The sequence below is a fragment of the Saccopteryx bilineata genome, chromosome 1 (genome assembly GCF_036850765.1).
Source record: "Saccopteryx bilineata isolate mSacBil1 chromosome 1, mSacBil1_pri_phased_curated, whole genome shotgun sequence".
Classification (NCBI taxonomy): Eukaryota; Metazoa; Chordata; class Mammalia; order Chiroptera; family Emballonuridae; genus Saccopteryx; species Saccopteryx bilineata.
This window is the reverse complement of record NC_089490.1, coordinates 82,300,346-82,314,209: the sequence shown is the minus strand read 5'-3', so window position 1 is coordinate 82,314,209 and position 13,864 is coordinate 82,300,346. Positions and strand designations below refer to the sequence as shown.

The window sequence follows — 13,864 nt, the reverse complement described above, 5'->3', positions numbered from 1 at the left end:
TCTCTCTCTCGCCCCACACAACCTTTCTCTCTCCCCTTCTCTCCTTCTTCTTTCTCAAATCAGTGTGTGTGTGTGTGGCGGGGTGTTTAAAGGCAATTTTTATAATTCAATAATAAAAAAGCAAATAACTCAATTAAAATTAGGAGCAGGACCTGAATCGACACTTCTCCAAAGAAGAAATACAAATGGACAAAAAGCACATGACAAGATGCTCAACCCTACTAGCCATCAGGGAATTGCAAATCAAAACCACCATGAGACAGCATTTCACCCCCACAGGGAAGGCCAAAAGGAAAGGACAGACAGTAAGAAGCATCGGTGGGGAGGTGGCAAAGTCAGAACCTTCACACCCTGCCTGGGGAGGTTGCATGGGACCCACTGCTGAGCAGCTCAGCGGGTCCTCAAAATGTGAAGCGTAGTTAGTCACCATGTGACCCAGCAACCCCTCCTGGGCATATACTCAGGGAAATGAACACGTGTCCACAAACAACCTGTACATGAACACTCACAGCAGCACTAGTCACAAGAGCCAAGAGGTGGAAACATCCCAAAGGTACGTAGACAGAAGAATGGATAAAGAAAATGTGGTCCATTCATACAAGGGCATAGTATTCAGCCATCAAAAGGAATGAAATTCTGATACAGGCTGCAACAGGAATTACCTTGAAAACATGGTCACTGAAAGATGCCAGACGACACACAGAAGACCACATGTTATAGATCTCATTGATACGAAATGTTGGGAATAGGTAAACCCTTAGGCAGAAAGCAGATGGGCATTGCCAAGGACTCAGGGGACTGAGGGTGATAGCCAGGGGGTGCAGGGGTTCTTTCAAAGGTGATGAAAATATTCTAAAACGGACTGTGGTAATGGTAGCACACTCTGTGATACACTAAAAACCGCGGAATCGTACACTTTAAACAGATGAGCTGTACAGTGTGCAAATTACCATATTCCCCATGTATAAGACACTCCCATATATAAGATGCACCTTAATTTTGGGGCCCAAAATTTGAAAAAAAATGTATTACATAAAGTTATTGAACTCAAGTTTTATTCATCATAAAATTCATACAACTCCTCATCACTGTCAAAACTCCCATCCATTAGCTTGTCCTCATCTGTGTCTGATGATGAATCACTGTCTTCAACAATGAGCGCAAAACCAAGCACAGAAAAGCGGAAAATGCAAGTAAAAAAAAAAAATCTACAACCACTGTAAAAGACACATGCAGTTTTTAGACAACAAATATTTCGGGGGGGGGAGGAAATGGTGCATCTTATACATGGGGAAATACAGCGTATCTCAGCAAAGCCCTTATAAAGACATGGCACATGATGGTCTTTAGTGCACTGCATACAATTTGTCCTACTTGATTTAAACCCTCAGAGAGGCCTCACTTCCCAGGATGCTCAGCATAGAGGAGGCAGGGACTGACACAAGGTCACATGGCATGCCAGCCACAGAGCTGATATATGACCCAGGACCCCAAAGTCTGTGTTCAAACCACTTACCACCTACCAGGACATGGAACGCACACAGTCCTGTCTCCCACCTCACAACCAGGCCTGGGCCCCGGCCTGCCTGTATGCTCTCTCTCACCTCTTCCTTTCCCTACTCACTCTGCTACCATCCAAATGTCTCCCTAGCACCAAGCATAGCTCACTCCACCCCCGACCAAACCCCAGAGTCCCAGTGGTGAGCCCTTTAGCCCCACCCATCCCAAGCTCAAGATCAAGCACATAGCAGGGCAAGACTGACCTACTGCTGTCCAGGGGTCTATGCACTGAGAGGGGGTTCATAGGGAATTCAGGCACATGGCCACAGTCACAACCATGAGAGGTTGGAGGGACTGGGGCAGAGGGTGACCAGGGAGGGCCCCTTCAGGAAGGGACACTGAATGTGGGTTCTGAATGATGAGAGAAGTGAGCCATGCACAGGCACAGGGAACAGTGTTCAGGCAGAGGAAACAGCAATGCTAAGGCCCCAAGGAGGGCAAGCATTGCATACACATACACAGATGCTCAAACATGTACAGCACAGAGAGCCCGTGTGTTGTGTGTGTCACATGTTGAGCCACCATCTGTGCAGAGACCAGCAGATGACACAGTCCCCATGGTGTGGACTTTGAGAGCCCACAGGGAGGGTTTTAGAGCATTCTGGAGCGTGCTGCTGCGACTGACATGGACCCTCAGGCTGATGCTAAGGGCATAGTAGAAGCAGAAGGACCCACTGGAAGGCTGTTACAAGGGTCAAGGTAAGAAATGCTGGTAGCCTGGCAGAAAGAGGAGGTAAGGAGTGACCAGGCTTGAGACAGTCTGAGAGTGGAGCCAACAAGACTAGCAAGAGTGGGTCAGGGTTTAAGGGGCCTGAGTGGGGCAGGGTTTAAGGGAAGACAGGCCCAGATGGGCTCCTGGCGTGGAGTCTGGCTGCTACTGAGAGAGGAATGGACAGGGGCAGCTTTGGAGAAATCAAAGAGTTACCTTGGCTACAGGCAGTTTGGGGTACTTGGGGGACAGGAGAACGGAGGCAGGAGCAGCTGGACACTCAACCCCAGCCCTGCCTGGTAACCATCACCAGGGGCCAACTCTGATGGGACTGGGACCCTTGGGACCCTGGCCCAGTCTTTCACTCCCTAGGCCTTAGTTTCCCCAGGTGACACGGGGGGTGAGGCCCAGTGTAGTAGGATCCAAGCCTCTTTAGCAGGAAGCATTGGTCAGATGGATCTTCCTGAGAAACAGGTCAGAATGGGGCTGACCTGGAAGAAGGACAGGGCAGGCTGGGGTTCCTGAGTCCTCCAAGCGCGGCCAGTGGAACACCGCTGGTTAGTGACCTCCTACCAGCCTAGAAGTGGGGGCAGTATCCTCCCTTCCTCCACACAGCTTATAGGTGGAGAGAGTGAAGCCAGGGAGGCCAGGAGACATCACTAGGCCACACTGGCAGCTCCTGGGGTTACCTGACCAGGCAGGTGCAGTGCCCAAGTGCAGGTTGGGGGGCACAGGAGTGGGGAAGAGAAGCCCAGAGACCCAGGGTAAGGCCAGCGAGCCCATTCTGGCTGCACACACCCCATCCTGGCCCCTTGGCCTCAGCCTGGTCTCAGTCACAGGGCCTGGGAAAGCAACTACCCTCTTGAGCCACCTCCCAGCACACACGAGGCTCCAGTGGGGGTTCTGAGGTAAAGCAGGGAGGTGGAGGCAAGGGCAGCGGGGCTCAAGCGAGCCCAGAGATGCTCCAGACCCCGAGAGGCCCCAAATCCCTCTTTGTGCATTTGAAGAATCGCAAGCCCGGAGCCCTGGCCACTGGAACCAGTCAGTCTTTGCCCATTAATGGCTGTTGCTACACCTGCTAAAGGGGGAGGGTAGAACAGCACCAGGCCGCAGGGCCCCCGCAGTGTGAGCGAGTTGAGCAATGAGGGCTCAGGACGCCAGGATGCTGGATGTGCAGGATGCAGGTGGGCTGCCTTTATCCCCCAGATCTGAGCTGACCTCGACTCTGGGCCTGGGGCAGGCGCGTGGGTGAGCAAAGACCGCGCTTATACTGTGTGTGCACATACGTGTACTTGTGTCTCTGTGTGCTGCCTCTGTGTGCCTTCCTCCGTATGTCTCTGTCTATCCTTCCCTCTCGGTTTCCGACTCTCCCTCTAGGTCCCTCCAGCCCCGCCCCAGCCCCACCCAGCTCAGCTCCAGCTGAGTCAGTGTCTGCCGTTGTCATAAACAGAGTATTGGAAAGACTCATGCCAGGTCCGAACACACCGGTGTGTCCGCACCCCAGGCCTTTGTTCTGACCCAATGGGGCCCTCACATGCCGTTCGCAGCCCTGCAGGTGGGTCGTGCTCCAACTGGGCGTGGGGAGCACCAGTCCCGAAGTGGGCAGAGACTGGCCCGAGGCTACACGGTTTGGGGCAACATGAGCTGGAGCCCCAGGTCAGTGTCCTGAGCTGGGCTGGCGTTCCAGGGACTTCCACCCCTACCCCACGGCTCTGGCAACGGCTGGGAAGTCTTCTCCTGCAACCCTGGCTTCCAGCAGTCTCTCTTGTTAGGAAGCTCAGCCTGCCCTCGTGAACACTCCCTATCTGGTCTTCCAGCAAAATTAACGGCTGCCTGTGTGTGGGGACAGTATGGCCCCATGGCCCCTTCCTCCCCTGGCCTATGGCTCCGGGCACCTGGGCCCCCTCCAGGTGCAGCACTGGTCTGCTGGGTTCAAATCTCCAGCTCCCACTGGAGTGCGCCCAGGGATGAGGCATTAACCTCTTGTGAGCCTCAGTCTCTCCACCTGTGAGGTGTGGACACTAGAACCTGGGCTGAGTGACGTCCATGAAAGTGGGCCCTGGGAGATGGCTGCAGTCACAAAGGAAATAATCCTGAAAGTGGTGGCAGGAGGAGTCGGCTTGGAGACTGGCTGCGGTCAGGGCTGGGCCTTGCCCTGAGGGTGCAGGCCCACCCCACCCTGTACTCTGTGTCCTGCCTTGGTAGACCAGAGCCTAGATCCTGGACACCCTGTCCATGGAACTTCTCGTTCAGTGTGGGCACTGAAGCGGCAAGAGCCTCCCTGCCCTCCCATTCTGAGGAGAGACCCCATGTCCTGGTAGAATCTGCACCCCAGCCTCAGCCCCTGCTATGAATGGGTAGGCTGAGGCCCAGAGGAAACAAGGCTGGGCCCAACGTCACACAGTGAGACAGAGCAGCTGGCCTGGGTGGGGTCTGCATCCTTGGCCGTAGCCTCTCCCCTCCTGGGCCCCATCCCCGGAGCATGGCCTGTCCTATCTGGTGGGGCCCTGCAGTGAGGGTGGAAAATTCCCACCCTGGACAAGGTCCAGGTGGCCTTTGAGGGGTTGTATGAAAGGTTCAACCACCATCCAGCCCAGCACCCAACTGGCCAAAGACCTGTTGACCTTCAGGCTTCCATGCCACCTGCAGGTCCAAAGCCTGCCCACTTCCATGGTCACCTTGCAAACTGCACCTCTCAGGTGCAAGCAGGCCTTCCGGTGGAGGGGACAGAGCCTGGGTCTACCAGAGTGACCTCAGACCTCGTCACCTCCTGAACCAGGAGTGGGCTTGGGCAGCTTCACCTCCAGGAAAGTCATTCTGACTCTCACATTTGAAGCCCCAGTTGTCCCTAGTGTCGTGGCTGCCTGGACCCTGAGCCTGGAGCCTCAGAGATGGCTTCTGTGCTGCCTCAGGCTGGGACCCCAGGATGCGGGTAGAGGTAGGAAGTGACCAGGGCAGACGGGGCAAAGATGTGCTCCCCTCAGATGCAGGACCTAAATGCCCAGCCCAACCGCATTCACTCCCCCAGGGCATCCTAGGCACCAGGCTCCAAGGGCAGGCTGCATGGCCTTTCGTGACTTCCCAGCACCCTGCCCCAGGCCTGGAATACAGCAGGCACTCAATGCGTGCAGGAGCTACCAAAGGGAGCCACCCTTACAGACCTGCACTCCCGGGGAAGCAGCTGGTCAGTGACCCTCTGCCCTCCCCTGACCAGGCCGACTCCAGGCAATTCCCAGCGGAAGGCCACCACAAGCCGGACAGGTCATTTCAGGTTTTCCAGCAGCCGTGTAAAGTGAAATTCACCAGGTGAGCTTCATTTGGTGACATATCTTTAGCCAATCCATTCAATATTACCATTTCAGTATGTAAGCTGGGAAAAGATTATTACAGAGATGCTTTACTTGCTCTTTTCTTTCAAAGTCTGGGAAATCTGTTGTCTCTTAACCCCCCCCCCCCCCCCCGCACATCTCCTGTTCCACATGCCATACTTCACATGCTCCGCGGCCAGTGGCCCCCAGAGTGGACAGTGCAGCCCTTGAACCCATGTCCCTCCTGAGGACTAATGTCATGCATCCCTGGGCTTGGTCTGCAAGGCCTCGGGCAGAGCCCTGCACGCAGCAGGGTGCACGGGGCCTGCAGTCATCCTCTTTGCCAAGGCCCCCGCCTCTAGACTCTTGCCTCTCAGACATGAGAGATAAGTCACTCTGCTGCCTCAGATTGTTCTAGAACTGATGGCCTTTGCTGAGCCTCTACTGCGTATGGCCGGTGGGTTCAGGGCTGGCTCCCAATGCAAATCTCACCCACAAAGCAAACCAGATGGAGACAACGGCCAGGGGCAGCCACGTGAGTCAGGATTAGGGGTGGCCCCTATGCCTGGTCATGTCTGAGCGGCACATGATGGGCAGGACTCAGTGTTCCATGGCCGCTCAGGGTTGGGGAGCAGAGCCCTGTGCAGGTGGGTCCCAAGGGCTCAGGTGGGGGTAGGGCAGTGGCTGGAGGGCACCAATGTACAGAGGGAAGTCCCTCACAGGCTCAGAACCTCCCACGCCTTCCAGCCTGTCACGGCACTCACGCCTGGGTTCACAGTGCCCCAGCCCTGCCCCCTCCTCCAGCCTCAGGTCTCTCCACCTTCCAGTTTACCTTAGATGCTCCCACATTTCCTGGGAAATACCATCTGCTTTCTGGCTTCTGGAGTCTAAGCGCATGCTGGTCCCTCTGCCTGGAGCCCCCTTCCCTGTGCTCACCTCCAGGCCATTCTGCGTCACTCTGACCCTTTCTCAGGTCTGATTATCCATCACCTGTTGTCAAGGAAGCCCTAGCCAACAGTCTGGAATTGACTGTGAGGCCTATTAGAAATGCCCTGTCTTGCTCAGGGTCCCTGGGGGCCTGGAGCTTCTAACTGGCGTCCCTGGATTACAAGCTTCACCTCCAACTCTTGTCTTCCTTCCTGACCCTCCTTCACTTTGTTACAGAAGACTTGAGTTGAGGACACATTCACCCCCCACACACAAGCTCATTTCCAGTTAACAGAAAATACAGGTCAGGAGGGGCCTAGGTCACAAGCCTTGTCAACAGATGAGGAAATGGGCCTGGGGCAGGTTCAGGTAGCCAGAGGGTGGAAGCCACCAGGCATGAGGGGAAACCATATATGTGGAGGAAGGCTAGTGTGGGACTCAATTCCCTGAGGGGACAGAGCAGCTGGCACCTGGAGAGCCTCAGGGTGAAGCCAGCACAGGGTCATCACAAGAAAGATCTAGCAAATATGGAGTAGTGAGCTCCCCATCCCTAGAGGCATAGAAGCAACAGCATCAGGTGATGAAAAAGAGATTGTAACTTTGCACAGGGTTTGATGTGCCCCTGTTTCCCTTCAGCTCTCAAGATTTAGGCATGGCCCAAGGTCACAGGCAAGGCCTGAAGGGGGCCGTCCCACCCACCCAACCATTCCCCCTCTTGAGGCCAATCATTAATTGTCACCGCTTGAGTGACTGCTCCCACAAGTGCCCCCGGCTGCCTGCCAGCTCATGGCCCGGCTCCCATCCCGTGCCCAGGACACCTGCATGCCTGACAAGGACTGGCCTTACTGTTCGGCCCCACTTCCTGCTTGTGACTCCAAACTCCCTAGCTGCTGAGCCCTAGGAGAAGGGAGATGCCTGCTCAGATCACCATCACAGCACCCAGCCTGCTGCCTGCAGGTCCAGCAGCAGCTAGAGACCTCCTAGTGAGGATAGCGAGCAGGAGACCTTGGCCTGGGCATGGAGAGCCCACTCAGCAAGGACAGAGTGCAGGGACGGCTTGAGCCAGGTGCTGAGCTGACCTGGGGCTGAGATGCAGGAGCCTGGGGCATGAGGATGGGACCAGAACCTGGCGGTGGACAAGGAAGAACCAGGAAGGGGTGAACAGACATTCCCATCTCAGGAAGTCGAATGTGAATCAGCAGAGCAGAGGGAAGGGCCTCCCAGGAGCTAAGTACCCGAAAAGGAAAGGGGCCTGGTGTGCTCAGGAAGGAGGAGGGTGAAGCCCTGGTTCCAGAAGGGAAGGAGGCAGGAGTGATACACGGCAGGGGCTACTCATGCTGGGGCTTAACTTTATAACTTTATCCTGAACAATAGAAAGCTACTTCAGGTTCTGGAGGAAGGGAGTAATGGGACATGGCTAGAACTGGGTGGTAGGTAGGAGGAGGCACTGACAGCTGACAGGGGAGGGCCAGGGAGACAGGCCCTGCAGAGGCATGGGCAGAGTGCAGAGATGGACAGGGGAGTGACACCAGGTTACTGCTGAGAGGACTGGGTGGGCAGGCAGGCAGGTGGGGTGGGGAGAGGGAGCCTGAGCATGGGAGATTTAAGCAGCAAGATACTGAGCGTGTGGGGCCAGAGGTTCCCATGGGTCAGCTTGCTGAACTGTCTACAGGGCATAGCCATGCTGGTCCTGGCCCTATGGGCGAGCAGATTGGAGCAGGGCCGAGACGGAGCAGCCCAGGTGAGAGGGCCCAGCCAAGGAAGGGGGGGGCTACCCAGCCACACAAAGGTCACTAATGGACTGGCCACTAATGATGGAAGCAATAGAAGGTAAGGAATGGGGACAGTGGGTGTGGACAGCTCTGCCAAAGGGTCTGTCTCTGAGTTGCTCATCAGAGTGAGGGGAGTTTTAGGTGGGCTCCCCAGAAGCAGAGATGCCTTGAGGCAGGGTCCGCCCTTGGCTACGCTCACCACCACCACCACCACCACCCCCGCCCTGCAGACAAAGCTGTGAGCCCTCCCAGACTCCTGCTGGGCCAAGGACTGGTCTCTTAGAAGGAACAAGGTGGGCTGATAGCCACGATCCTCACACCCCACGGGCTGCATGACACTCAGCAAAGGTGACCTGGGTGGGCACTGGCAGTGTCCACTGTGGGGACCAACATCTCTCTGGACTCTGGATAGTCCATAGGAGTCTGGCACTTACTGGGGTTCTGATTGTGAACCCCCCTGCCTGGGGCCTGACCCCAAGGACAGGCTCAGGGTGGCCACGTCTCCCTCACTGCCTGTCTGCTGATCCCAGCAGATCCTACCCCTCTGTCAGGCCACGGGATGGTCTCCACTGCCTGTCTCTCTCTGCACAGTGAGGCATTGAGGATTCTCAGAGAAGATCTGGATCTGAACCCAACTCCACTCCATGCAAGCCCTGCGGCCTCAGCTTCCTCAGCTGCACAGTGGGGATGCTCACAGCTGCCTCAGAGCCCGGAGTCTTAGGGGTGAGAGACCAGGCAGGCAAGTGGACACCTTGTAGTGAGCTGGATGTGCGGGCAGCCCCTCCTCCCCAGCTGGCACCAGGAGGGAGGAGCTGCACTTGGGTGGTGGGGCCCCAGGGAGGGGTGGGGCCTCCTTCCCAGCTGTGCCAGGTGCCACCCACAGGCTGCTCACCGCAAAGGGGCCCCTGGAGGCTTTCCCCTGCACCACCCCAGCCCCATGCCAGGCGTTCCAAGCCCTGCAGAGCTCTGGCTCTGGCCTGGGTCCCAGCAGCTGTGGCTCCTTGGATCTCTGGGACCAGAAAGACATGTTGCGCCTGCACATTCGGAGGCCCACCTGTGCCCACAGGCTGGGGTCTGAGATAACAAGGCACCCGCTGCATGCCGAGGGCTGCACCCTCGAGTTACCACTCCCCCCATCTGACCCTCACAGTGGCCTGCAGGGGCAGGCTGAGTGACTCTCTCAGCAGCCATTTTCTGAGCACCTACTGTGCGAAGACAATAGGGTCCTCATTTACAAATGAGGAAACCAAGGCCCTGAGCAGCCCTGAGTAGCATGAGGTCACACAGCTGGATTCAAATCCAGGTCAGTCTCTGGATGTCGTACTTTCCCCTCGAAACCCCTCTCTGGACCTCTGTCTTCTTGCCTATAAAATGGGCACGATAAAGCGTACCCAGGGCTGTGAAGACATGGAGACACAGTGTGTGGCTCAGGGTACTGTGAACAGCACAGCAGTGTACAGCCAACAGAGATGTTGCTACTCCTGCCTACCATGCTGGTGACTGCTACTGCCCGTGGAACTGGAGGTGCCCCTCTCTCCCCTACCCTGTCTTGACTCCACCTGCACACCTGACCCACCCCACCCTCCGGCCAGCAGTGCTCCTGCTCAAGTCATGCCACAGCATCCTGGGCACATCTGCTCACACTGTTCCCTCTGCCTGGAATCCCTTACTCTGGGGGTCATGGTAACACCTATACAACATTTGCATGGGAGCAATAGTGCAGCCCATGAAGAATCTACTTCCATCCCATTTCCAGATACAGCAGTGCAGGCACAGGATAGGGGGTGGGGATGAAGGTCCTGGGTATACACAGTACTAAGCAGCAGCAGGGCATGCCTCCAACCACTGCACCATACCGCCCGCCACCAGCCTACACAGCTCATATCCAGACCAGGATGACATCTCCCTCCCTACAGCCCAGAGTGAGGAGTCTCACCCACTCACACAGGCTGGCTCCTATCAACACCTCCCTTGTCCCAGACATTGCCATACCCCAGAGGGTCAGACCAGGTCTGGGTTTCCTGGGATCCCAGCCCCCACCCAGGCCAGGCATGGAGAAAGACATAGGTAAATGCTATGGCAAAGAATTGGTCAGCATGGGGCCTGACCTGACCTGGCCTGGCCTTCAGCGAGCAGGCACGCAGCCTTGCCCCCAGGCACCTGAAACCCAGATGGCGGAATCCCCACAAGCCCGGAGGCGCCCTTACCGACTCGGAGCTCTTGCCCAAAGACGGTCTTCTCCCCGAGGGCGGAGCAGTTCCAGCGCCCGAAGCGGAACTGGTACTGGCACTCGTTGATGCCCATCTGCGCCCCCTCCCCGATCACGATGATGGCATCGGGCCGGCTCTGGCAGATGGCACGCTGCCGTGGGGCCAAACCAGGGATCTTGTTGCAGATGATGTTGGCTCCTAGGGCCACGACAGACGACAGCGCTCTGAAGACAGGGAGAGGACAGGACGAAGTGAGCTGGCTGGCAGGGCCTGTCCCCTGACACACACCCATGCCCTCTCAACCTCCAAATTGCCAAGAACCATGTGATTGCAAGGCATGGAATCACAAGTCTCATGGAGTTTTAGACCCACAGCTCTCCATGCATCTGAGTCAGGGACACAGACCCTCTGGCAACATGACAACCATCCACTCGGGTCTATATGCAGCTGCCCCCAGCAGCAAACCCCAGCTCCCAAACTGGGTCTTCCCTATTTTTGTAGACCCGGCTCCCTGAAAGGGGTGGAGGTGCCTGGGCTGGCAGGCTGCTGGCTGAGAGGGCAGCCAGTCTGGGGACAAGCCCACCGAGTCCTGGCTCCAGCTGCAGCCCGTGCGTGACCTTGGGAAGACACTGTGTCTTCTGCGCCTCTGTTTTCACATCTATGAAATGGGGACACTTGTCTGTCCCATCCTCCCCCTTCCCAGTACTACCACCACCACACAGGCTCAGACAGGAGAACCAGGGAGCAAGGCTGCACACCTGGGGGACCGCTGTTGTTATTATTCACTCGTTTCTGGATGACTGGATGTCCTCAGAGGAGGGAACAGGAGCTGACACGAATTGAGCACTTACTGTGTGCCGGCTAGGCAGGGAGCTTTCCCACATCCTGTCCTCAGCGCAGTCCCCTCAGGGCGCCCTGTAATTACTCTCCCAGCATCCTCCAGGGACTGAGGCCGAGACAGGAGGGCACCTGTCAGGCTATCTTTTCTGGAGCTGTTATCAGCCTGATTGTTTGATGAGGTGAAATTCACATAACATAAAGGTAAACATTTTAAAGTGTGCAGTGCTGTGGCATTTAGCACATTCATAGTGTTGTGCAACCACCACCTCCGCTGAGTTTCAAGATATTGTCACCACTAGGTCCTTAGCAGGCACTCCCCATTGCCTCCCCCCCCCACCAGGACCACTAATCTGCTTCCTGTCCCTGTGGATATTTGCCTACACTGGACATTCCATATAAAGGGAATCATGCAGGATGTGTAATTCGGGGCTTCTTCAAGGATCGTCCACGTTGTAATATGGGTTAGTCCTTTGTTCCTTTTTTTAAGGATAAATAATATTCCACTGTCTAGAGAGACTACATTCTGTTTATCTGTGTATCACTGACAGACATTCGGGCTGTTTCCAGCTTTTAGCTGCTGTGAACATGAGTAACCATGTTCTCGTTTGAGTCCCTGTTTCCCGTTCTTTCGGGCATAGACCTAGGAGTGGAATTGCTGGGCCACGTGGTAGCTTGCTGAGCTTTTTTGAGGACCCACCGCACTGTTTTGCGTGGAAATGGCAACAGCTGGGTTTAAAATTTAAACTTTAAATACTCAGAGGAGGGGAGTGGTGTTGGCAGAACTGCAGGCAACAGCTGGGCTTCAACACGGCACCTGGCTGCCTAGCGGAGGGCCGAAAGGTAAGAGTGAGAGAGACCCTGGGCCTGGCCTCCTGCACAGGGAGTTCCCTCCTTCGGCCCACTGCCTGCTGGCCCCTTTCTTGAGAGAAAGTGGTCAGTGTTTTTCCAGGGCAACCGAGCACCCACAGCCAGCTGGAAAAGTCCCTGTGTGGCGTGAGCCCACAGCACGTGCTATGACCAGGACGCCCAACCGACACTCAATCCCCACAACCCGCCTGGCCCACCCACTTAATCTGACCAAGGCCCCCACCCCCACTCCCCTGGGTCTCCCACGGGCACAATGGGCAGAAACTGGGAGGCTGGCGTGGAGGAAGAGTGTCTGGACGGGTGGGGCTAGGAGCGGGCTGGAATCTGGGGAATTCAGCCCAGAGTAATTGTAGATCCTCAGAAAACTGACCCGGGGAAATGAGATGGATGGGAACCCTGCGGGGCACCAGCCTCCAGGCCACAGGTCAGAGCCCCCACTTTGGGTCCTGGATGCTAAAAGCATGCTCCCCATCCCCAAATTCTTCCAGCAAGTTAGGCTGCAAAGCCGCACTGCCTGGGGTAAGAGTCCCTGCTCTGAGGATAGGAGCTTGGACAAATGCAGTCTGACTGGGGCATCTCCACTGGGACTTGGGGTGGATGCCAGAAGATGAAACAGGTAACTGCAGCCCGGGTCTTCCCTATCCAGGCAGGCCACCCAGCCCACTGCGGCCAGCACCTGCACTGACCATGCCACTCCCCGGTCAAAGCCCATCCCAGGCTCCTTTGCCCGGAATTAGAGGTCTCCTAGGATCTAGCCTCTGAGGACCCTGCCACCTAGGTTTGTGCTGGTCCCTCTGCTTGAGGTGTCACTCTCTGTTCCTTTTTCTGTCTGGCACATTCTGCTTCCCCTCCAGGCCCAAGTGCAAGCTCTACTGGGTTCAAACTCTTCAGCCCCACACACGGTGGACTCACACAGGAGGTACTCATCTCTCGAGAGCTGACCTCACCCCCGGCCTCACGGTCATTGTTCCCATGCCCAGCTTCCCCACCTCAAGGGCAGTGTCCAGTCTGTGCTGAATCTGGGGCCTCGCGGGCTGCCCTATGTCGCTTTTTGTGAGATGAATGAGTTAATGACCGAAGGAATAAATACTCAAAGATTATGTCTAAAAGCTTCTTCTACAACTCAACAGCAAAAAGATGTTCCCATTTGAAAATGGGCCGAGGACTTCAATAGACACTTCTCTGAAGAAGACATACAAACGGCCAGTGAGCAGGTGGAAAAATTCTAAACAACACTCACATGAGAAAAATGCACATCAGAACCACAGTGAGGGCCACCTCACCCCTGCTGGCACGGCTGTGCTCAAAACAACAAAAGGTAGGGTGCTGGTGTGGATGTGGGGCACCCAAGCCTCCACGCATTGCTGGAGGGAGTGTACAATGGTGCAGACCACAGGACAAAGCCATTGCAATCCTTGGTATATTTCCAAAAGAACTGAAGACAGGTGTTCAAACAAAAACGTGAACACACGTGTTCATAGCGGCATGATTCACAATAGCCAGGAGGAAACCACCTACATGTCTGTTGATGGGTGAATGAATAGACAGAATGTGGTCTATCCATGCAGTGGAGTACTATTCAGCCACCAAAAAGCATGAGGTGCAAACATGTGCAATATGGAGGGACCTTGAAAACATCATGCTCAGGGAAAGGAATCAGGCACAAAAGAC

The 13,864-nt window shown here is 55.8% G+C and overlaps 1 protein-coding gene across 2 annotated transcripts in view; it reads right to left on the bottom strand.

Moving 5' to 3' along the window:
* WNT7B (Wnt family member 7B) overlaps nt 1-13,864 on the bottom strand; it is a 49,500-nt gene that overhangs the window by 15,289 nt on the left and 20,347 nt on the right. For both annotated transcript variants that reach the window (XM_066255494.1, XM_066255485.1), the window contains exon 2: nt 10,484-10,710. In XM_066255494.1, coding sequence (XP_066111591.1) covers nt 10,484-10,710 — 227 coding nt within the window. The remainder of the gene's footprint in view (nt 1-10,483; nt 10,711-13,864) is intronic.